This window comes from Cryptomeria japonica, chromosome 1 (genome assembly GCF_030272615.1).
Source record: "Cryptomeria japonica chromosome 1, Sugi_1.0, whole genome shotgun sequence".
In the NCBI taxonomy this organism is placed as follows: domain Eukaryota; kingdom Viridiplantae; phylum Streptophyta; class Pinopsida; order Cupressales; family Cupressaceae; genus Cryptomeria; species Cryptomeria japonica.
This window is the reverse complement of record NC_081405.1, coordinates 390,446,509-390,472,532: the sequence shown is the minus strand read 5'-3', so window position 1 is coordinate 390,472,532 and position 26,024 is coordinate 390,446,509. Positions and strand designations below refer to the sequence as shown.

The 26,024-nt window shown below is 37.5% G+C and overlaps 1 protein-coding gene across 1 annotated transcript; it reads left to right on the top strand.

Moving 5' to 3' along the window:
• The first annotated feature begins 16,817 nt into the window (after positions 1-16,817).
• On the top strand, positions 16,818-17,336 carry LOC131070876 (uncharacterized). Its single transcript, XM_058006537.2, has one exon. It carries the CDS (start codon positions 16,818-16,820, stop codon positions 17,334-17,336), a length of 519 nt encoding a protein of 172 aa, XP_057862520.2.
• Positions 17,337-26,024: the final 8,688 nt, after the last annotated feature.

The following is a 26,024-nucleotide window of genomic DNA, read 5'->3' as shown; positions in this document are numbered from 1 at the left end:
ACTAGCCCCCAACCAAGAACCATCAAGAATTAAATTTAGAGCTACTCTTGTGGGAACAAAGAGTCATGTCAAAAGAAGGCTTAGAGAACTTAGCTTTCTTACCCTTGACAAAAATCCAACGCTCTTCCACTTGCGCTACCTTATCATGCAAATCTAGTGTAATGTCCCCTACTAGATTTAGACCCGGTTTAACCCTGATTAAGCTATTTCAATTGATTTATGACTTACACTAAGTTGATTAGGGATCAAGTCTATCTTAACATGAAACAAATTTGTGATATTCTATCTTTCTTTAGTCTATCAAGTACTTGCTAATTTACCATACTTGAAAATCAGTCTTGTTCTGATTCTCTAATAAATTATTTACATATTAATTAATTACTAGTTATATGAATTATCAGTTTCCAAAAGATATTAATTATAATTATTATATTAATACCTATTATCATATCAATATTTATGTTTATAACTCTTATATTATTCTTAATTCTGATATATATATATATATATATATATATAATGAATTAAATAATGCTCCCAATAATCTATGTATTTATTAATTACCATTTCTATACATTATTAATATTACCCCTGCTTGAAAATATTAGTTATTAATATATTAGGGGCTGGTAAGAGGGCAGACAGATTTGACACATAATATATATGGTTTGCCACTACTATGGAATTAAATATCACTAATATACATTATTGCAGTCTATGTTAATATTGTTATTAAATTCTATATACAAACATTATCAGGCTGTGTATATTAATCCTACTTGTTAAACACATCCCCTATGCGTACCACTTAGAACAAAGATGTTACTGCCTGTAACTTAATAACAGTTCTGATTTGATTTGATTTGATAGATGTTGTCAGATAATGTCCCTCTCTTCTCCTTAAATATTTATGTATTTTTAGTTGTATGTAATTGCTGATTTTATCCTTTTTGTATGAAACTTCTTTATACCTTTATCTCTTAAAGGTCACACCTTTTGAAGAATCACCTTATTGAAGAGTCATGTCTTGTGTTGTCCCTAATGGATAATGGTGATTCTTGGTATTTGTTAATTCTTATCGATGTTAACATGATCACCGAACATTGCCCCATATTATATATTTTCTTGGACTCATCGATATTTATTAATCTAGTTGATTGTGTATGAGTAATATGATAGATCGATAGCATGCAGTGATGATCAATTGGTAGTCTTTGATACTTTGTCAATCCTTTGGATGCATCCGTAATATATCCATATCATTTTTTGTTAATTGATACATGGGTTAATGTAATATTCAATCTTTCATATACAAAGATGATGAGAGTAGGTCAATCACATGTTTTATAATTTATACTATATAAATTATGTTTACAATATGATATTAATTTATTTTTTATTTGAATATTCCAAGAACATTATTAGTAATAAATTTAAATAAATATTAATTAAATAATAATATTTAATAAATAAATAAATTTCAAATAATCATTTGATGGTAATTTTCATATTAATTAATAATAATAATTGTTTAATTTAGGATATATATAATAATAATAATAATAATAATAATAATAATAATGGAGGGGACATGACATCTAGTGCACCATTACCCTGAAAAAGAATGCCTGCAACCACTGTCTCAGAGATATCTTCAATATTCCTCTTTGCAGGCATAGCCTTATTGATAACACCACAAGATTTGATAGCGGGAACACTATCACCTAAAGTAGAAACATAGGGGTTTCAACATGATAATCTTGTTGGCACGAGGATTTGCACCCGATGCAAGTGTGAAAAACCTGCAATCCCGTGAAACATGGGACTACTCTCAGGCTGAGGGTATCCTATTATGAGAGTAGACCTTCAGATTAAAGGCCAACTTCTCTTTGATCACCTAAAACTAATTGAGATTTGACTGAGAAAAGGATAAAAGGATGTGCATAAACTGAAAAAATTATTGCTTAAGGTGATCCACCAATGACTGAAAGTGACTTGCTATGATAATAAACTCAGAAAATTTCAATAATGAAACTAGAATAATTCACAACTCCCTAATGCACGCTTGCAAAAATGATTCTTATGAAAGGCTAAGCTTTTTTTGTTCACAAAAAGATAAAAAAAATAATATTTCTCACAATCTTGATACAACAGAAACAACTTACACAAACACAAACCTGCACTATAGCATGCTACACCATGAACTCACCATTGCAGGAAAGTAGATAAAATGAAGGATTATTAAACAACAATCACAACTATTTCATCAAAATCATTCACAATACTTAAAACATATAAATAAGAGAAGGAAAGTACTTTTATTGAAAAAAAGGAGTCTTTTTCATTACAAAATCTTGAAAAACTCCTTCGAAAAACTGAATATTACTCATGAGAAATGAGTTATTAAAGTCTGAAAAACTGTTGCTACCACAAGTGTCAAAAATTAGAACTAGAGAAAAATGAGGAGAAAATAAAGACATACAAAAATGCTTCCCAAAATTCGAATTCAAATTTTGGCTCCAGAAATAGATGACCCCCAAGCCTTTCCTCAAATCATGTAGTTAATTGAAAGATAACTCCCCTCAAATTGCCAAAAAGAGTTGTCAAAATGACCACAACCTCCTTGGGCGGATGCAACTAAAAATCCCTTAAAATTAGGGATGTAACTGCAAGAAACAAGTAGTTGACCCCCTCAAAACTCTTCTTGACTAAAACCCAACCCATTAGGACTCTCTAACTGAAGGTAAAATGCCAATTAGGTGACAAATCACCTAATTTTACTCCTATGTTTACAAATCATCTTCAGTCAACAAATCCTCTTTTATGTTTAACTTACACAACTCAGCTACACTTAAACTCTATTTGCATTTCAAAAATATCCTTAAACGAAAGTGATTTATAAATATCACTTTAAACAAGGACTTACAAGTTTTTAAAATACAATGCAAATATAATTAGTTTTAAAATAAACCTAAAGGAAGCCTATTCGACCTATTTTATTATAAGTGTTACCGAACACTTAAATGAAAATACAAGGTATATCAAGTCAATAAAGTTTTCCTTTTAAAACAAAAAGAAACATCTTTGCTTCTTATCATATTCTACTAGGGTTTCAAACCCTAATCTCATAATGGTAAAAAGGTGAAACATTTTATCTTTTCTCTCATTTTGCTGCTCGAAAGGAGTGCTACTATCATGATGGTTTTGGGTTTCTTGCTGGAACACACTCCATTGTTGTTTTGGTGAAGATTATCACAGAGAAAGGCGAGGTAAGGTAAGCTTTCCTTTGTTACATTTATCATTTGTGCCACAACTGCCACTGGTATTTCTTTATTCTAGATCATTGGCATTTCTCTGTTTCTAAAGCTTCTTTAGCTAGAACTACTTTTGTTATACTGCCTTTAATGGTTTTTTGGCTGTCAACATAGGGTTTCTTCATGGTTATTGCTGCTATCTCTTGGAATTTCATAGTGTTCTTGTATGAAGAAAGATGCACTTTTTGAAAACCCTAAGTGTGGCATGTTGATATAACTCTGCTTCTGATATATGCACTAAATTTTGAACATATGTTGATGTGATTTGGAAGACAATCATATGTAGATTCGACTCTCCTCAAACTATGACCATATTTTGTGCTATCAACTTGCAATGAGACCTTATGAATGCCTTGGTGCTTTGGGTTTTACTGTGACTGCATTCAGATTTCTATGTGTGCAATCTTTAAATCATTGTGGATAAACTTTGACCCACTTGCTAGGGTTTTGCTATTATTTCAAATGAGTACTTCCTCGGGCTACACATTCACCATTTCTTACACAACTAACTTGATGGATTTATCAATCTATTCCACTGTTTTGTCTTTTGAATCATTTCATGATTTTTACTAGTAACACTTGAATAAGTGATTACTATATGTCCACTTGATGGTTGCCTTTGACACTGATCATTGGTGAGTTCTTTAACTGCACCTTTTCTCCCTATGCTATTCCTCAACATGACTATCATTTATATCTCTATTTTGATAGAGATATCTGTAGCTTCAAGATGTCCAAGGTATCACTAATGGCTCATACCATTTACTTTGTTCTTCTATCATCTTGATATTCACTATATTTTCTTCATTGCTTTATAATGTCTTTATTTTGACATATCATGCCTTTGAATGGACTATGCTTGAATTGCTCACTGTTATCAAGTGAAGGGCACTGCTCTTATTCTAGTTTGCAAATTTACTGTGACAATCTCCTATATTGACAATACAATCAAAACAAAAGAAGATGCTTCCATATTGATCAGATCTCTGAGATCTCTTATATGTGTAGATGCAACCAAGGTCATTCCTTTTGCTACTCATATATTCTATATTCTGCCATTTTTTACTGGTAATGTGTCCATCCATCCTTCATGAAGACATTGTTATCTTGATTTCCATGCTTTCTTTTTATATCATTTGCATTGTGGGAATTGACTATTGCTATGTGCGACTAAAGCTCACTGTTTCAGTCAATCCTCACTCTTAGGTTGTAGCTAATAACCCTCAATGTGACCTTTCCATGTGTATTATTGAAACTGTCATATCATTATTTTCTTTATCATGCTGGCCTGCTATCTATGTACTGACAGTCTCAGACTCCTTGAATTTTCCCTAATATCCTCTTATGACCCTTTCATTTGATGTTGAGTTTAGTCACTACTTTCTCACTATTTTATGGTTTTGATAGCCTTCATTGAGCCCACTATAGGCCATGTTGACTTTACAATGTTGATTATCTTTTGTTTATTTCTTTCTCGCAGTGTTACTGTAGATAATCATTCTTGTTGACATTGTAATTTGGTACACTGTGATACTTGATCTCATACCCTATCACTACTTTTGAAGTACTGTACCATGCATATGTGAGTAAATCTTGTCATCATATTCACTGTTCTTTGATGACTAAAAGGGCATTAATCTCTTAATTTTGTTGTCACTGTCATTGAACTACATACTCCTGTTATTCATGAATGCTTTGAGCTCTTCCTTTTGCTTCCTTATCTTGTCACATAACTTAATAGCTCTTATTTATGCATGTAGGCACTCTTTTTGGTAGTTACTATGAGATAGAGAGGTGTTATCATTTACAATGATTGTGCAGCTGCTTCTAAAAGAAGGAAACTATGACAAACCACTATGCATTTCAAACATTTAAATTTTTACTTATCATAATATTTTCTCACTGAATCTTCACAACTATCCTTTGTTATATCTCTGCTATAGAATGGTCCTTGTGGCCTTCAATAACAAGAACTACTTCATTTATACCATACCTTAGGTATAATTTAGGGTAGCTATGTGGTAGCATTGTCCATGAAGGTTCTTGATGATTGATTATAGTGACTTCTCATATTGCTCCAATGATAGTGAAGATGGTTGTCAATGATTTTGGGCTATGATTTTCATTGCTAGTTGTTGCTATCTTTAAGACTATTTTGTAATTGCTCATCGTATGCTCTTTGCTCATTGTTTTGGGATTTTATTGTCCTGTGCATTTCATGTCTTGTGTTGAGGCTGCAATCCATAACTTGGGGCTGCCATTCTAGTGGCTATGGGTATTACTAAGATGAGCAATCTTAAGTGACTTTGAATGCACATCCAAGGTGTTTGGTTGGAAAAATGGGGTCTACAAATTTGTATCGGACTCTCATGTGCCAAGATTTAATCCTTTCTTCTAATGTATCAGTCATTGTAACTTGTAATTGTCAAGGCTTCCATGTTATTGATCTTTTGTTCTCATTGGTTGTAGATAATTATTCACTATTTTCCTCTACTCTCATTTGCTTCATATTAGGGACTGTCCATCTTCATCAACTGCATAAAAAATGACTACTTTAGTGCACTGTAATGGTTATAAGGGACTGCTATTGTGTTGTTCATGGATATGATCTTGGGAATGATGATTCCTAAATAAAAATGTGCTATTGTCTTATCCCTACACATTATGGGAAATGTGTTAGTCCTTTATGGATGTGTCTATGTGGATTTCTAGATGCCTTCTTGATCATATGATGGAGATCTCACTGTCTTATTAATAGATGACTATCATCCTTGTTGTGGACAGTATATACTGTTGTCATTTTGTGTACTTGGTGTCTATAACTATTAGCAGTCATGCTCCCCTTGAGCCTTCCTATATGAATGCTGCTAATTGTGAATCCAATTCACTGTTCTTTCATATATGGGCTATATGCATCTCCAAATTTACCGTTACTACCTTTTCTCATTGAAGCTCTAGTCAATATCCTCTTGACGCTCTATGGTAACCATCTCTTATGACTGAGACTTTGTCTCATGCTCTTAATAGGGAAACACATATAGGGTTTATATGCATAGTAGGGTATTAAGTTGTATATCTTGAGAAGATTGTGTCTTCATTTTAGACCCCTATGTTTTCCCTTTACACAGGACTATCAAGCTAGTATTTCCACATATTGACACAACCTTACTCTTGTACACTTCACCATTAAACATCACTATTTGGTCTAAAAAGTAAGGCTTACCCATCTCTTCATCATTATTGTTATTTGCCTCTTGTTCACCTGTTGTGGCTTTTTGATATGTCAACATGCTAGGCTCAACCTTGTGGGAGCCGCATTTTACCCCACATGTTGTAATTTACTTTTTCTGTATCTGCACATGAACAAACAAGTTAGATAAAACAATGCATTTGATGATTTGACCCAATGACTATTTTCTAGACCTACATGACATTAGCTGTTGTGATGCATATGAGGGATGGATTGTATGTTTTTAGATGCATGTGCATATATAGAAAGATGACCCTTAATTGCTCTAATACATTGCCTTTCTCAAATGCATGTACTCAGGGGAAGCAAGGTGGCAAAAAACTGGATGCAAGATGGGCGACAAACTACAAATGCTATAGGGCAACTTCAAACAAGGCTCATCATTCAGACAATGACGAGTCACCCTTCTTTATTTGTATTTACTTTAATGCTTTGCATCTATAAATTTATAATGTTTTCCTTATTTGCACCATACTAGATAGTCTCACGGCTTGTGTGAGACATTGTACATTCATATCAATAAATATTACTTTTCTCAAAAATTTGTGTTCTCTTTCTTATGCATCTACATTCGCAAATGTAACAGTAATCTTTTGCTATTTGTTTATGTGCATGAATGTGATATAGCAGAATTAAAATGCACCTTTTGTTTGTGAACATAATAAAGCTCTACCTAATTGAGCTTGTAGCGAAAATAGGTAACAAATCTCGTACAACTTCAACACCCCCACCATTTATGACATCCGAAGAGGATTCCCCAAGACCCTGTGATTCCATTGCAACCACCTCAGAAAAACTCCTATGTTGCTCTAATTTCTTCTCAATCGTATAATGTTGTTGAGAAGCACTTTTCCACCATGTAACCGTCAATGTCTTTTTCTCAAATCCATATTGTGTAGCCACATGACCTATTTTAAAACATCTTCTACATTGGAAGGGAATCCCTTCATAATCCAAAGACTGAACCCAAGAACCCTTAGAAGATTTGATTAAAATCTTAGCAAGCAACCCTTTTGAAACATCCATTCCATCCAAAATGCGGGCAAAGGTGGAGTGAAAAATATCAAAGGATTCATCATCCACCATCAAGAAATCTCCAAGGGCCTCACCCACTTCCTCTAATAGAGGATCAACCCATAAGTAAAGGGGAAGATTAGGAAGCCGAACCCAGATTGGGATTTTATTAAACATTTCAGAAGAAGGGTTGAAATTAGAATGCCAAGGCTTAATCATCAGCAAAAATCTGGCCTCCCAACTAAAATAATGATCACATAAGATTTTATTTCTTTCCTAAGCATTAAAAAATCCCTTAGCCATTGGGAAAATATGAACTTTACCAGTAATAAGAGACTCCCATTGTTCTGAGATCCTAGTGTGTAGCTAAGGGAGGCTAGGCCAAAAACCCCTAAATCGACATATCACACCATGTAAGGATAGAACATAAATGTTATGATTTATTTCCTCTTCCGTCTCTGCTTTCAAATTAACAGAAATGGCATTTGCAATATGAATGAACTCACCATCAAACGACCGCTTCCCTTGCTATGATCTCAAAGCTTCTCTAGACCGCCTCTGCCCAATAACAGCGGGAGATCCCCCGGGAAGGGAATCCACGGGTTGAGGGAAATCCACTGATGAGGGAGTCGGGACAGCACAGCCAGAGGGAGGAGGAGGTTGAGTGAGGCCGTTACTAGTGATGGCGATCAGACGGGCTGAACCATTGCAGGCACCACCGTTCAAACTTGAACGAGTGGAAAACTTTGCAGACAATGCCATTATAATCCTTTTACTAATGATAGTACATGTTATTGTAGTTTGGTGTTGCTGATATGTTGTGTTGTAGTTTATGATCATTAAAATTTTATGCAGGAGAGTGAGGTCCTTTGTTGTGGATTCCCACCTTCTTGGCTACACTTATTATGTTGTGATGATCTTGCTAATTTGTTGGAAAATGATGATGATGATGATGATGATGATGATGATGATGATGATGCTCATGCAAAGATGATATCATGATGATATTAAGATGATGATTAGAAGCACGATGTTGAGATTGTTGATTTAGTAATCTATAATAACACGTTAGACTTAGGAACATTGTAATCCCACAATCAATTACATAGATAAATACTCAACAAGTTATAACAATAATTTTTGATGATGAGCATGGTGATTTTATTACTAATTTCAATGAGATAGATGCACATGTGTATAAACCTACCTCTCCTACCAAGGATCTATAATATCTCATAAGGTAAATGGTAAATCAATTTTAAATGTTTATAATTTTATTGGTTCAACTAATACCATCATAGATGAATATAAGCTTAATGAAAGTATTTTCTTCTTTAGGAGCTAAAGACTATCTCACACAACCTAGGATCACCTACCAAACAAAAATATAAACTTCCATAAGAGAGTGTGACAATTAAATATTTTGGTTAATATTATGATATATGATAATGATCTTTTGATCTTATAATACAAAGTGTACAAGATTGCTTGGTTATAAATGCAAGGATGAGAGATAGGATTAAACAATATCGTGACATGTGTTTTAATCCTATAACATGAGATAATTAAAAAATATTAAATGATCTACGACACAAGTAGTAAATGAGATAAGATCCCATTGGAAACTAAAACTTCTAGAAAGATTCCTAGGACCTAAGTTAACATGTAAATAGGAACTACTAGTCACTAGTTAAGTAAAAAATCTTATTCATAACTAGAAATGTATTGTGGGCCTTATATTGAAGTGAAATTTTATTCCCCCCTTGAATATAATCCACCAAATTTAAACAATGATTTTGGGTCTAACAACTATGTTCAAAACTCATGTGTCATAGGCATCTCACCTCAAAATATTGTTGGAGAAAAACTTGTAGCTTTTAACAATCAACTTCATGGGTTGATTCATGAGCACAATGGTACAAATATTATAGGTGCAAGTGGGGAAGTTGAGCCACATGAGATTTTCTATTAATTAGAGGTAAGTCCTTTCTTTATTGATCTTGATGATAATGAAAATAGTGCTCTTCTTTCTATTGAAATATTTTATTTAGGTGTTCTTGGTCTTGAAACTTTTTCCTTGGACATTTTTTTTAGCTTGGTTTGAAGGAGTAATCTTCTATAAAAAATTACTATATATTGACACATTTATAAACTCATTGGTTGAAATCTATGGTGTTTAAATTGTATGTCCTTATGTGATTCTTAATACTTGATTATAGAGAGAACATGAAGATCAAGTCATATACCATATTTTTGACACCAATTTTTTTATATATATTAGCTTACAATGAAGAGATTGAAATAAGGAAACAATTTGAAGGACAATTTTTCTTATGAAGTATCTCAAGATGATTCACGTGTTGATTATGTAGATAATACTTTAGGTTGAAAGTCTTTAACTAGATATAAAATAGTGCATTAGAATGTTAAATTGTGACTAAAAAGACACAAATAAACTCATAAGTACAAAATAGATTTAGAACTAGGATGAGTAGCTTAGTTTGGATTTATGATTGATGATAAGTCATCGTGGATTAGGTTTGAATTTTTCTTATGGTTTGATTTTGTTGATGGTCTTGATGGTAGGCTTAATTCTAGCTCCTCAAGCACAAACAATAAAACGATCTCGTTGGCACATGAAATATAGCTTATGTTCTAGCTCACTAGTCAGCATACTATTAGTTTGAAGGTGTTTAGTTCTTTCTCCAAGCTTATCTTTAATAAAGGCAAGTGTTAATATTCTTTTAGAGTCGTTCATGTGCGAAATTTTGGTAAAGTTTCGGCCCATTATTTTAATTTTTGGCCTACTCTCCAGATTGCTCGTGCGTATGCCAAGTGGTGTCTTGGTGTTTCTCTTAGCGGTTCACTCTTCTGGCATGATGTTGAGAGGACGCAGAGCTTCCATGTGGCGCAGGTCTTTTCTTTGATGTATGTTTCCTGGCCCCACCATCTTTTGTGTGCTGGTAGCGACATTTGGTGCCCCCGTGTTACATATTTCAGTTCTCTTTTTTTGCATTCGACTTTGGGTCTCCCCTGAGTTGCCATGTGTCTTCTTTGATGGTTTGTGAATGAGAATGATGTTTTCACCACGATTTTCTTGTTTGGCAGGTGCAGGGGTCGCCATGATGCGGTTGGAGTAACAACATTAAAGGCCATTTTCACTAGGTAGCATCTCAGGGAGTGCGATGCTGGGAGATTCCTGATCAGAAGGGTTGATAGGATTTTTCTGATGCTTATGTGCTGTTTGTTGAAGTCGAGGGCTCTATATAGGCCTTCTTTTGATTTTTTAAGGGTTCAAAATTTTGTGAGAATCGATTAGACTTTGGCTCATTGAAAAGCCTTTATGTTAATTGAATTGGGTGAATGATAGACATATCAGATTGTGCCTATGGCCTTTGTGGTTGTTTTATTTGCAGCTTAGTAAATTGACTTATGTTCTGTATTCAGATTCAGTAACTTCTATGATATATGTTGTGAGACTCTACAAATTAAACTATGTTTTAAGACTTGTTATCTGTTGGATGATTGGTGAATGTCATATTATGTTGAATGAAGTTTAGTTTAATCGTCTTCTCTAATGGTGCTGAGCATGTAGATTGTTGAATGGGCTTTAAAACTGCATGTATCTGGGTTTTATATGCTGCTAGTGTCCTAAAAATATTCTGGTGTATTGCCTAAGTAGTGTAGCTTTTTAAGTTTTCCTCTTCCCCTTTTCTCCCCCAATTGTATGAAGAGCCAACTTCTCAAACCTGAAGGTTATTCAGTGAATCTCGCGCAAAGGGTCCCCCATCACTAAATTTCCCATAAGGTTGTTAGCATTTAATATAAAATTAGGAGTCAACAGTTCTTTTTCTGGCACGTCCGGTGGGACCTAATTTTGAACAAGCCTAAGCAAGTTTATGAGCCATAGACATGTTACTAGGAGTCAAACAACATTAAATCCCAGTTTGCTTCTACCATCCTTGGTAAGCGTCCATTTGCCCGCAACTACTTCTTCTCAGAATCCACCTGTTGTCCCTATGGTATCTATTCCCATAGTAATGGCTCAAGTTCCTCCTAGAAATTTCGTGGCTTGGAATAGCGGTAGCCCTCTCATTCCTCCCATTCCACCTACAGTATGGGGGCCAATTCCTACCTCCGCACTAAAAGATGTCCCGAAATTCACCAGAGAATGTTCCAAGACGCCGGGATAAGACCTACAAGATGTGGCCGATGTCTGCACCCTCCATAACATTACAAAGAAAAATATAGCTCTAAGATTTCTTGCAACTTCATTCAAAGGAAGAGATTTAGATTAGTATAGATATCTTGGTCCAAACTCTATAATTGATTGGGACCAGCTGGGTGACCGCTTCTTTGAGAGATTTTTCGACAAGGCTGATAGATCATCTCTAATGCAGCAACTGATTACCATGAAAAGGGCTCCTCAGGAAGTGGTGACAGAATTCAATATGAGGTTTCAGAGGACCTGGTAGAGGATACCATTGTCCACTCATCCTCCCGCATATATGGTGTTTGTTTTATATCTGAAAGCCTTCAATTCAAATATATCTGTGGTGATTCAATCTCTCCGAGGAAATACTCTCCTAGATGCATATGACTTGGCGGTTCGACCAGAAAACAATTTAATTGACACTAGAAATCTTGCACTACGACTGCTCATGCCGGTCTTCCTTGAGTTATCAAATCAAGTTCTTGAGCCAACTGTTCCTAGCACATCTGCATCCCAATCTATGTATGTGTGTCCCGGATCCCAACAAGCAAGCACGTCTTCCCCTTCATCTCTAGCGGCAAAAGTCAATGATATAAAAAATTTGTTGAGATCTTTCTCAAATGAAATCATTAATTTGAAAAGATCTCAAATCCCTCTTGCTAGACCTCCCTTCCAACAAAATTTCCAAGGGAATAGACCCACATATCAGCAAAACCAATATGCGAATAATTGAGCTTCCTCAAGTCAGTCGAATGGACAGATAGTTCCAGTGCCCAATCCTTTGCAAACTGTCTATCCCAACACTAATAAAGAGTTGACCATAGGAAAAAATAATCTAGCAGATGACACCAATTCTTAGTGTTTCCCATGTAACAATGCTCATGCCCCAAGAAACTTCCCGAAAGGAAATTTGTAACAAAAAATTGCAGATCAACGAAGTCAGGGTGTTGCCTCGGATGATTTGGTTTATGCTTCCTCTAGCATGGACAATGTGACTCTCATCGCATAGATGCAAGGTATGTCAATAGAGTAGGAAACAAAGATAGCTCCAGACCATGCTTTATTCTCTTAGATGGAGGATGAGGACACCTACTCATAAACGATGCAATTGCATCAAGCTTGGGAGCTCCTCAAGTGCAGTTAGATTACAACCTTCGGTCAAAAAGAAGTTTTACGATAGAGTATGTAGGCATGCAAGGGAGGTTCATCTCAGATAAAGTTCTTGAACAACCGGCGGTTGCTACCGCATATCCGAGAAAGGAGTTTATTCCTTATAAGCCGAGAGAAGCAAAAACATGAGTTCCATCAGTATTGGACATGGTGGAGCAACTAAAGAAAGCCCTGACTAACGTCTCCTTATGGGATCTCCTTAGCATCCCAGAGCAGAAGAATCAGTTAAACGAAGCTCTAGTAGAGGTGGAGAGACCTGCTGATAGGAATGTTGCCAGTTCTTTGCAGGCTAGTGAGGAAAGATTTGCAACCCCTGCAGCACAATCACGCTCGCTGACAGTGTTGACAAATGAGGCTGCATCACCTAGATCCCAAGTGGAAGGTAAACCTAAAACAAACCCTTTCTATTTGACCCTCATAGTAGGAGACAAGCTATTACATAATTCTATGATAGATTCCGGTGCTAGCACTACCGTCATGCCTAAGCAAATTGTTGAGGTTTTGAACATAAAATACAAGCCTCTAAGTAGGGGTGTTATGTAACTAGATAGAAATAAAGTCCAGACCATGGGTGCTATTAAAAGTCTTTCGTTGACATTTTTCACGTGTCCTAGTGTCACCGTGTCCCAAGAAGTAGTAGTTATTGACATCCGACCTATTTTCGACCTCTGCCTCTCTTGAGACTTTATGGCCAAGAGAGGAGGTTACTTTTCTTTAGATTGGTCCCACCTCATCCTCCAGACCCAGCATGGTGCTAAGCTCAAAATTCTTTCAGAACCCCTACACACTGAGCATGTAGTTGATTAGGGTATGCTCAACTTTGAGCCTACTCATACCTCCATCTCTAATGAGGAGAGAAGAACAATAGAACTTCTAGAGGATGAAGAGGTGACTAGAGATATTACACCCGAGCAAGAAGTTTTCCTCAATGAATTCATAAATTTTGATCCATTTTCCAATTACCATGCCATGGGTCTTGGTACCTACTGTATTTTTGATGAGGATCAGATTATTCCAAAATTAACCAAGGGTCCACTAACCAAGGAGGAGCTATGTTCTGTGCTCTGGACCTTGCACTTTGATGGTGCAAGCTGCAAGTTAGGTTCAGGTGTTGGAATTTTCCTTACTTTGCCTTCCGATGAACAAATCCTTAGATCTTTCTGCCTGCATTTTGCTTGCTCCAACAATGAAGCAGAATATGAAGGGCTAATCGAAGACCTAAGTTTAGCAGAAAGGATAGGAATACAACAGTTGAAAGTTTTGGGTGATTCTGAGTTGATAGTGCACTAGGTCCGGGGAATCTCAAGTGCCAAGCATGTCCGCATGAGGTCCTACCACCATAGGACATGGGATTTGATTGAAAGCTTTGTTGCTTTTAACATCCTAAGGATTCCTTGAAAGACAAATGCATCTGTTCATCAGATGGCCACTATTGGGTCGTAATTAAATCTTGCGGTGGATTTTCTCGCCAACCCTCAAGCGGTCCACGTGATCGTTCGACCAGCTATTCCAAACAATGACACCTAGTGGCAAGTTTTTGAGAGATGAAAAAATTGCTTTGTTCATTCAAAACTCCAGAGAGTTTGCTGATCAAATGCAGTCTAAAGTAAATGAGGCTTACGGGGATCAAATCATTCAATTGAAATCCAACAAGCTCCCAAATGGATTGATCACCCTAAAGAATTTATCTGACCATGATGATACTAAAAATGACAAGCGAAAATTCAGAGCCGATAAAGGTGATTACACTTAAAGGTCAGAAAGGGAGCTCCCCCAGAAGACCAAGAAAGGTTGGCTTGATATTGTGATGAATACATGGGCGTGCTAGCATGGTCATATGAGGATTTGAAAGGTTACAATTCTAGCATCATTCAACACACCATTGAGCTTGTTGATGGGGCCAAGCCGGTTCGATAGAAGTAGAGACCTGTCAATCTGAAGATTGAGGTTCTCATGACACAAGAACTAAAGAAATTAATAGAGTCCAAGATTGTCTACCCCATCAAGCATAGTACATGGGTATCAAATTTGGTACCAGTCAGAAAGAAGAATGAAGATATTCGGCTCTGTGTGGACTTTCGTGACTTGAACCAAGCTTCTCTAAAAGACTATTACCCTTTGCCACCAATGGAATAGTTGTTAAGCACTGTGGTCGAGTCAAAGATGTTTTTGTTGCTAGATGGATTATCGGGTTATAACCAAGTGTTGGTAAAGCCAGAAGGCCAACATAAGACCACCTTCACAACCAAATGGAGAACATTTGCTTACCAGAAAATCACGTTTGGATTGTCAAACGTAGGTGCCACTTTTCAGAGGGCTATGGATCTGGATTTTAAGGAGCTTATTAATAAAATCATCCTCATCTACTTGGATGACTTGACGACGTTTTCAAAGCATAAAGAAGATCATTTTGATCATCTCGAGCTATTTTTCTATAAGTGTTTGGAATTTGACATTTCATTGAACCCAAAGAAATGCATCTTTTGGGTCTCACAAGGGAAATTATTGGGACACATAGTGTCAAAAGAAGGAGTCTCTATCAATCCAGATCGAGTGAAGGCAATAAAAGAGCTTCCTCTTCCTGTCAACAAGAAGGGAATTCGGTCCTTCCTAGGCAAGGTCAACTTTGTTAGCCATTTCATCTCAGACTTTGTGGGAATGGTGAGGCCTATCATGCTAATGCTTAAAAGGAAAATACATTTTAAATGGACTCCTGAAGAAAAAGAGGCATTTGAGAAAATCAAAGAAGCCATCTCTTCCACTCCAGTACTCTCAAACCCTGATATGTCTAGGGATTTCATAATGTATGTTTTATCTAGCAATTATAGCATTGTCGTGGTACTAACCATGAAAGATGCATACAAAAAGGGTGAGCATCCCATAACCTTTCATTTCAAAACTCTAAAGGAGTATGAGGCTAAATACATCTTTGTTGAAAAAAAAGCATTGGCCATTGTTAAAGGCCTCAAAAAGTTTAGGCATTTCATTGCCTACAATAAGACTATTGTGTATGTCGCTCATCCTTTAGTCAAGGAATATATAATGGAGGGTGACATTATAGAGAAAAAGACAAACTGGATTACCAAGATCTTAGAATATGACATTGATGTGAGGCCCACTCAAGTAATTCGCGAAAAAGGCCTTTGCGAATATATAGCTCAAGAGTCTGACCCTCAAGAAGTCAAGAATACTGCAGAGGAGGGTGTGATGTTTGCCTTTGAGCGAATGAAAATAGGTTGTATTGAGAGTTGAAAACACTTCATGGAGACTGGAATCTTCCCAACTGACATCTCTCCTGAAAAGAGGATACTCTACAAGATGCAGAATAGCGGCTTCCGCCTTGTTAGAGGAGTGCAATTTAAAAGGAATTTTGACAGGATTCTACTCCATTGCATAGACCAAGACCAAGCTCGTAAAATATTACATAAATTCCATCATGGCCTTTCAGGGGGTCAGTGGTAGGCACAAGAAGGTAACAATGCCACTTAGGCCAATAATGGTGGAGGAACCCTTTGCTCAATGGGGTTTGGGTTTCATAGGGATGATTAATTTGCCTAGATCAGCCAAACACAAGTGGATCCTTACTGCCACTGACTACTTCACCAGATGGTCTGAGGCTGTACCCCTAAGAAATTCATCAGAAACAAAAATACTAGTATTTTTGGAGGAGCTAGTATGCTGATATGGTCCGCCAAAGACCATAATATCAGATAATGCACGTGCATTAATGGGCTCCCATGTAACCCAATTTTCTCTCTGCTAGGGTATATATGTGAAGACTTCCTCAAGTTATTAACCTCAAGGAAATGGCCTAGCCGAATCTACCAATAAGAACCTCATAAGAATCATTAAAAGAATGGGGTTTGAACACAAAAGGGAGTGGCATCACCACTTGAGAAGCGCGTTATGGGCGGACTGTATCATGCCTAAGAATATTTTAAAGAACTCTCCATACAAGCTTGTCTATGGCAAAGATGCCTTATTTCCCGTATCTTTGGATATCCTCGCTTTGCAACTCCTCAAGTCCATTGAGGTGGCCAAAAATGAGCCCATGGAGGTAAGGTTGGCAGAGCTTATGGAGCTAGAAGAAGCAAGGGAAGTGGCATTCAAATCTCTTCAGAACCACCAACAAACCATCAAGAGGTGGTTTGATAACAAGAAGAGTTCTGACTCGGAGCTCAGACCGGGAGATCTTGTTTTAAAATATAATGAGAGGGTAGCCAGGCTAGGTCAGCATGCTAAGTTTGATGGTTTATGGGAGGGACCCTTTCGCATCATGAATTGTAAGGGGTTTAATGCATTTGACTTCGAGAATATGCAAGGGGAATCTCTCGAAATCTCGGTTAACGGGTTTCATCTTAAACCTTTCTATTAAAGCTTAGTGTCCCCAATATAAATAATGTATTTTAGTGTGCCTTATTTATTTAATTATGTTTCTTCATGCATTGTAAGGAAAAGAAGTAAATCATAAGATATGTTGTAAATAAGAAAAAGATTCGTTATATTATATATATCAGTATCTTTATACAATGCATAAAAAGGGTTGGAACCTATAGATTTTAAGTAGTAGCGTGACAGATCTTAGTAGCAAGGTGGTAGTCTTTCAGTTGTCTTCCTCATCCTCATCCTCATCCATGAGAAATTCTAAGTCATAATCTCCCATCCACTCGTGGCCAGAGTCACTATTGGATTCCTAAGATATTGACACAAGCTCTAGGTTCAGAAGGATATGCTGTGTCAGAATCTGCAGGAAGATGTAGTTGCGAAACTCGGTATACCATGCTATGTCGGCCGGAGTGGGAACTATTAGATGGACTCTAAGGAGGAAATCTGCAACGTGCTCTATGCATAGGTAATGAGCGGACAATGACATACTCTTTAAGCCGCCTATAAGCAGATATCGAGTCACCTCCTCTCGAAGGGTGATGAATTGCTGCAAGTCCAAGGCCAAGGACAAACCTCTGAAAGGGATGAAGTAGTCTGCGACATCCTTAAGGCCGCCTAGATACTCTGATGGGAAGAACGTCTTGGTCAACTTCATCATCAGGTAGTTGCCTATCCCAACATCCAACAATGAAGCCACAAAGCGTGAGAAGATATCGATATTGACACGATAACTATCAACATCGTCAATGAAATCTTCCCTGAGCACACATTTAATTGCAGCAGTGATCAACGGTTTTTTCCGCCACGCCATTCCTTGCAACCTTCGGTCTGAAATGTTTCCAAGAAAAGCGACTTGTGCCTTGTTGCTGGTAAGCTTGACGGGGGTATGCATAAATCAAGAAACTCTGCCATTGAGCTAACTTCTGTGCAAGGAATGTCTGAAAAGACATATTTATAGATGATTTCCAACTCAGAGTAATAAAATCAAATTAAGAGCCAATTCCCTCAATCTTCGATGTGGCTGTCATTTCTCATTACTTGCACAAGTGAATGTAGTCAATCTTGAAGGTTGCGTATGTCCTGTCCATAGCATAGAAAATAAAAATAGTATACTCAAATGCCACGCGTATTTTAGAGTACGTCATGCCTTAACCCAGTAGTCTGCAGGTCTGTTTTGGCTCGTGCGAGCATTGTTGGCTATGTATTTTCTCTTAAATAAGAAGATCCATCTGGACAAGCAGATCATCTCTAGTGGATTGGAATGATGACGTAGTGGGCTAACATCTTTTCAAAAATTCAAGTGGTGGCGCTTCATTGCATTTTAGCATTAATGTTGCCTGTAAAATGAAGTGGCATATGTGCCGACATATACCTATCATGAATGCTTCCTTTTCGCGCACAAATCTAGGCATGTGATACATTTAAGGAAGAGAGCTTCAAAAGTGCATGTCATATTTGTAGTTTGCATTCCCAGTGCCAAAAGTTATAGTGTCAAAAAAAGCTCGCCTGCAAAAATGGAGATGGATACCATAGACTCAAATCCTTCCTAGGGTGAAATGTGGGTGGATATAGGGAAATTTCATACGTGTCCCAAGCCATGCCCCCCAAGCCAGAATATACAAACTGCACAAACAACCAAGAGGTCCGAGGGAGGCTACGTGCGGAAGAATGTTAAATCACAAAAAATGAGTCACAGTATATGAGATTCAAATTCTATAATTTTGGCACTCCTCAGTTTGTGGTCCCTATGGTTCCACATTGTCCAGAATTTGTGGTTGTATGCACAAGCAAATTCATGCCAGACTCTCTTTTGATATAGGGCTCCTCTCTGTGGGTCGTCATAACCCTAGAAGCTATTCGGGACATGCCATGTTGCCCTAGAATTGATAGCACAGAGGTGTTTGATAAAGACACTATGGAAGACTATTGGCATTCTAGGCGGGATATTGTCCCATTTTGTCAAGCTAATTTGAACTGGAGTTCGGTGGTCAAGCCTCCAAAGCTCCCTATCCACTATAGTGATTTAAGGAGTGATGATCTCAAAGATATCTCCTCTACTATTGCATTCCTATGTGGTCATGGCAATGACGAGGAGATCACCGCTCCTATGATGTGTTTCTTGTTCAAATGACAAAATCAGAAGGAGCCATTCCATTTTGACTTCTCTATGTTGATAGCTAGAGAAATGGTGAGGCAGTTGGTCAAATTTGAGCAATCACGACAGTTTAGGTTTGCCTCATTCCTAGTTCATTTGTTCGTACACCAAAATGTCATTTTCTTTAGTCAATTCAGGCCATTGGCTACTCATGATGAGTTAGGAAACATAATGCATGTGTCCACTTGGACCCCCATACTATTAGACACTTATGATGTATACCAATTTTTAGACTGTTTCTTGGCTCCCGTCCTTCTCGATTTTGGTGTCATCCCTAAGGATCCTCTTGCTCATTTTTCTCAAATCCAAATAAATTAGATAAGTAATGAACACCCCCGTTGTGACAAGTTCTTGGGTAAGGATTTCTCTTTTGTCTGAGTGCATAGCTTCTCTGAGGAGCCTTTTCGCCTTTCTACCTACGTTACTAAAAGAACCCTAGCTCTCGAGATATCATGATAGTTGGTGGAAGTTGAAAAGGCTATAGGGTCAGGAAAACATGATACAACTATTACTAAGGACCACAAAGTTATTGGCCCTATTATTCTTGAGCGAAGAAGCATCGTCAAGAGGGTCCTGACCTCCAAGCTAGTGCAAATAGGCTTGGTAGCGTTGGATGATGTATGGAGCTATGAACCAGACGACTATCTGTCCAATAAACATAGGAAAAATGCTATTAAACATGTGCCGCAAAACTCATGGGAGGGATGGATATGCCGGCTGGTAAATGACCCAAGAATTTATATGGGTCCTAGTGACTTTCTTGTCATTGAGTGCCCCCCATGGTTGGATTTTAACCCTATCTTTCAAAGGTATAATCCGGCTAAGCCTATTCCTCAAAACATGTGGAAAGCCATGGAAAATGATTGTTGGCTGAAGAAGAAGAGAAATGATTTCTAGATCTACAACCAAGAGACTAATCAGCTTAGGGCTAATATAGGGAACACCCATTTTGATGAGCGTTTTGAGGAAGAATGGCGTAATCATAACAAGTCAGAAGAAGAGACAAGTGATAGGTCCTCGCGTGATGATTCCTCCCTCGAGGAGGTCCGACCTCAGGAGGACAAGATTATAAATGTAGAAGAGCAAGGTACCAGAGCCGACATTTTAGTTTCTCTCGTTAGCTCAGTTCGCAGGCCCTATTCCCAATCTGCTAAGAGATCAGCTGAGAAGCAGACACCCGATTCCCCTTCCAGGAAGAAACAATATTTGGGTTTAGCAAAGAAGGGTTCATTTTCTCAAGTCCCTATGGTTCCTCCAACCCCTGAGCAAGTGGTGGCTTCGATGGTTTAGGTATGCTCTACTCTTCCCTTCCTCTCTGCTCAATCTGTGGTTTCTTTAGTGCCCCAAGTTGCGTCAATGTCTACTCGGGTCCCTACTGCTCTTACATTATCCCCCGCCAGAATGCCGGTTGAGCCTCAAGTTGTGTCATCGCAGGTTGTTTCTTTGCTCCCTGCCCCTGATGTTGTATTTCCTACAATGTTTTTCCCATAAATTTATGCTACAACTGCTATTTCGCGTAGGCTTGGTTTTGGAGAGTCCACTCCTCCCCCAAATGTCAGTACAACATCCACTAATCGTGCTCTTTTAGGAGCCTCTCCCTTTGTACCGTTGTTATCCCCAACCACATTAGCACAACCCATTCAAACTACTTTTGGCGGCCTTGTTTCCCATTTCCCCTATGCCATCCCTCCTTGTGTAGCATTTGCAGGACAAGCCATTTCAGTCCCAGATACTTTTTATCAGCAAGTTACCTATTCCAAATCTGTGCGAGTTAGCTAGGTACACAAGAGAAAGGAGAAAGATGGTGCTAAGCCAGGCCAGCTACATGTGCAGACACATTTTAGCGAGGAAAATAATAGCCTCCTCTTTGCAACTATGTTCTCAAAGGTCAACAAGCCAGAGGCCCAAATGAGGCCCAATGATTACACTCTACGTGCTGTCAAGGTTAATCTCTCAAATGCCACGACAATGGATAAAGTAGAAATGATGGAAGAAACTTCGAAGGCGGTGGAAGAAACTTCGAAGGCGGTGTCTTCAGATTTCATCAAGAAGAGTCATAACCTGGACAAGATGCAAGCAGAGCTCATCCACCTTAGAGAATCTTTGGATACTCATAGGAAGGAGGACATAGCTAGAAGTGCTAAGATAAACTGCTTGTAGGGCTTGTTAACTCAAGCTAATTTTGAAAAAAGGGAAGTTGCAATCTGCTCTGAACAACGTGAGTTCTCAATTGAAAGGGCAAGAAGTGATGAGGAATGTGGCACTGAAAGAATTGCAGGAGAGGGGGCAAGAGATACAATAGCTAAAAGAAGCTTCCAGAGATGGTACTCAGATTTATACTCAGTTGCGAGAGGGAGTTTGCCTGAAGGACAAATACACTCGGCAACTGAGCGAAGCACATGTCACACTTTCTGAGGAAAGAGAAAATTTTGAAACAGAAATGTGTGAGATGCAGAGTAACCTGGAATAGACTGAGAAGAGATTCCAGGATATAAAGAGATTATTATAACAAGAGAAAGATCACACAACGCAGCTTCAGGAAGCTTTTCAAGATGGAGGTACTAAGATCCTCGCTTTGGAACATTAGGTGTCCCATGAGAAAGATAGATGCAAAAATATCCAAAATGAGATAAGAGAGAAGGACGATGAAATGACACGCTTATCTCATCATCCTTGCCCTCTGGAAGTTCCTCAGGATCTATCCTCGGTCGTGGAAAAATTATATGTTTCTCATTGGGAAAAGATTAAGTAGTATTGCCCTTTGCTGTAGCCTATGCTGAGGTTCTTAGGTGAGGCACAATTTCTCTATGCCGGAGCGGGCACTCTTATTGACAACATTACACTTTTCATTTGTCCTAAGCTCTCCATGGCCCAAGTTTGATTCAACTGTTGTATGCTGCTTCAGATGAGGAATTAAAAACAAAATGGGTTGCAAATCGCAAACAATTGATCAGTAAGGCCAACATTTTTATTAACCAACACAAAGAAACCATGTAAGCATCAAAAACACTTGAGTCCTTGAGGATTTTGGTTCCAGACATCAAGCGACGTGTAGAGAAGTTTGTGTTCCTGGGTCTGCCTTCACCTTTTCCCGTAGATGGCTCCGTGCTAGGGATTGAGCAAGTTATGAATCAAATCGAGCAATTGCAGCAAGATCAGACTTTCCTACAATGCCTTACCAGTCCTATTTTGGTAGAGGAAGTCGAGCGTCTCTTGCATCCCTTGGCCCAACTCTACGTGCTCCTAAAGATGGTCCAGGATGAACCGGCGAGCTTGCCATTTGATGAAGTGGTCTGTTTGGACCAAAATTCCTTGAATCTCGAAGCTCAGGTGTTACCCTTAGAAGATGATTGGTTTCCATTACAATAGGTCTATGATATGCTTTTCCTTGTTCAAGCATATAGTTTGGTCTCCGAACCAACAATTTTGGGTCCTAGCATTCCGCAGGCAAAATTCCCCATTTAGTCGCCAAGAAATGTTAACATTCTTTCAGAGTGGTTCATGTGTGGCATTTTGGTAAAGTTTCGGCCCCTTCCTTTAAATTTTGGCCCGCTCTCCCGATCGCTTGTGTGTATGCCAAGTGGTGTCTTGGCGTTGCTCTAAGCAGCTTGCTCTTCTCGCCCGGTGTTGAGAGGACGCAAAGATGTCGCATGACATAGGTCTTTTCTTCGCCGTATGTTTCCCGACCCCACCATCTTCCGTGTGCTGGCAGCGACACTTGGTGCCCCCGTGTTGCATGTTATGGTTCTCTTTTTTGCGTTCAACTTTGGGTCTCCCCCGAGTCGCCGCGTGTCTTCTTTGATGGTTCATGAACTAGAATGATTTTTGCACCACAATTTTTTTATTTGGCAGGTGCAGGGGTCGCCATGATGTGGTTGGAGTAACACATTAAAGGCCGTTTTCACTGGGTAGCGTCTCAGGGAGTGCCTTGCTGGGAGATTGCTGATCGAAAGCTATTGCTAGGATTTTTCTGATGCTTTGTGTTGTTTGTTGAAAGCCGAGGGCTCTATATAGGCCTTCTTTCTGCTTTTTAAGGGTTCAGACTTTCGTGAGAATCGATTAGGCTTTGGCTCATTGAAAAGCCTTTATGTTAATTAAATTGGGTGAATGATAGACATATCAGATTGTGCCTATGGCCTTTGTGGTTGTTTTATTTGAAGCTTAGTAAATTGACTTATGTTCTGTATTCAGATTCAGTAACTTCTATGATATATGCTATGAGACTCTACAGATTAAACTATGTTTTAGGACTTGTTATCTGTTGGATGAATGACGAATGTCATATTATGTTGAATGAAGTTTATTTTAATCATCTTCTCTAATGGTACTGATCATGTAGATTGTTGAATGGGCTTTAAAACTGCATGTATCTAGGTTTTATATGCTGCTAGTGTCCTAAAAATATTTTGGTGTATCGCCTAAGTAGTGTAGCTTTTTAAGTTTTCCTCTTCCCATTTTCTCTCCCAATTGTACGAAGAGCCGGCTTCTCAAACCCGAAGGTTATTCAGTGAATCTCGTGCAAAAGCTTCCCCATCACTGAATTTCCCATAAGGTTGTTAGCGTTTAATGTTAAATTAGGAGTCAACAACAAGTATTGTGTTGTAGTTTTTTCATGTCCTTGTGCCATGGATATTTATAGCGTTTGACTTATAATGGTGTTTTAAATTTCATTTATAGCCATGCATTTCAACTTTCTTTATGCCTCCATGTCATTGGCTATAAGTTGTCATTTTCAATTGCATATACTCCCCTTGTTGTTGTCTCCTATACATTAGTGAATTTTTAAAATCTTTTACATATCTTATTTGGTTTCTTTTATTTTCCCTCCCTCTTTTAGGCACATGTTTTATTTTGCATTTTTAAAATCTTTTTCATCCCAAACAAAGATATATTATTATTGTGTGCAATAGGCATATACCCCTAACTAGAGCCAATGTTAGCACCAATCATAATAATTCAAAAATGCATGATCCATGATATACCTATTGATTAAATATGAGAGGACAAGGGATGAATTTCAAAAATTTCTTAACATGTGTGTGCCTTAAAAGGCATGGTCCACATACAAATGAACATAGTTGTTGATGTAAGCGACGTGGTCTTAAGTACCTGGCCATGTGAAGATAGTGTAACAAACATGGACAAATTGCAAAGTTATTGGCCGCTCTCACATTCCCTCCTAAATTTTATAGAAACATTGTTGACTAGTCAAAAATATATAGGCATTTCCCTACCACGAAGGTTTTCTCTAGTGTTGATCAAGTGTATTATACTATTCTAGGGTATCAACTATAGTTGCTAGTTTAGTTTCTCATGTCAAGTGGATGCTACAAATCAAGGAAATGAGCTGAATATAAGAGTTTTCTCATGGCACAAATGTCTCGATGATTGTTAGGATTAATTTAGGGGATGGGTATGCTATATTTATTCTCAAGGCCATAATTGTTGGTTTGATATTTTAATAATTAGTTAATTATTGTAGAGATTGTAAAACGTATCAAAGTGTATTTGGTGTTGTCTTTCTATTACAATATATGGGTTTACCTTGTGCAGTTCTAGATTATTAAGTAGAATAAAATCATGAATGTTGTTGGTTATACAAGGGAATTCATTTATTTAACAATAGGACCTAGCTTATTGTTCATGAGTGCACTCCTAGTTTCCATGTTTTCTTTGCACACATGTTTGCATAATAAGCTTGAAACTTGATTTTGTTGTTCAATGTGATCACTTGAGGCACTAGCTTCTTGTTGGGTATCCACCATCACAATTATTACACTCAATCTATATCCCATTTTAGTTCTAGTGTTGGTTTTGTTCTACACCCTCAATGACTTGCAATGGAATGAGTAATTTTGAGAAAGCATGAATTTGTATATTAACAACTAGGGTAAGATGTTAGATTTATAATCTAAAATGAGAAACAAGTTTTTTGAATATGAACAAATTTCCTTAATTTACAAATTGCATGAAGATAAATTCACCTTAGTGTGGTCAATGTCTCTATAAGATCAATCTCCAATAAATGTGTTGTGTTATCATTCATAGTAAACAATATTGACAATATAATTTTCAAATTGTTATATAATGATTGAGTGTGACAATTATGTTTAAATAAATGACTTCATTTTATTAAACTTACAAAAAAAATAGAATTTAAAGCATTTTTCTACTCTTTAGTTTTTATTTAATTGTTCTCTAGTTATTAGACTATTATTTCTGATCGATATAAACCTATTTTATTTTGTCTTAAGACATTTTTTTTTAATTATTATATAAGATTGATCCTTGTTCTCCCATATACATAATAAAATATAAATAATAATTAGTAAAACAATCCAATGATGAACACAAGAAAAAGATTAGTGAAATCTACATGTCAATGCTTACAATGTAAGCAAGATAAGTCCAGCCCCTTATTTATATCATTATATGAGTGTGTGGAGGAGTGAATACAAGGCATTCGGACAATTTGCATGGAAGAGGTGTGGGGCAGGATTTAGCAGAGAAAAGTTTGGAATG

Bases quoted from the DNA above. Each gene is read 5' to 3' on its own strand.
- LOC131070876 (XM_058006537.2), top strand. From the start codon at position 16,818: ATGGGGTTTGAACACAAAAGGGAGTGGCATCACCACTTGAGAAGCGCG.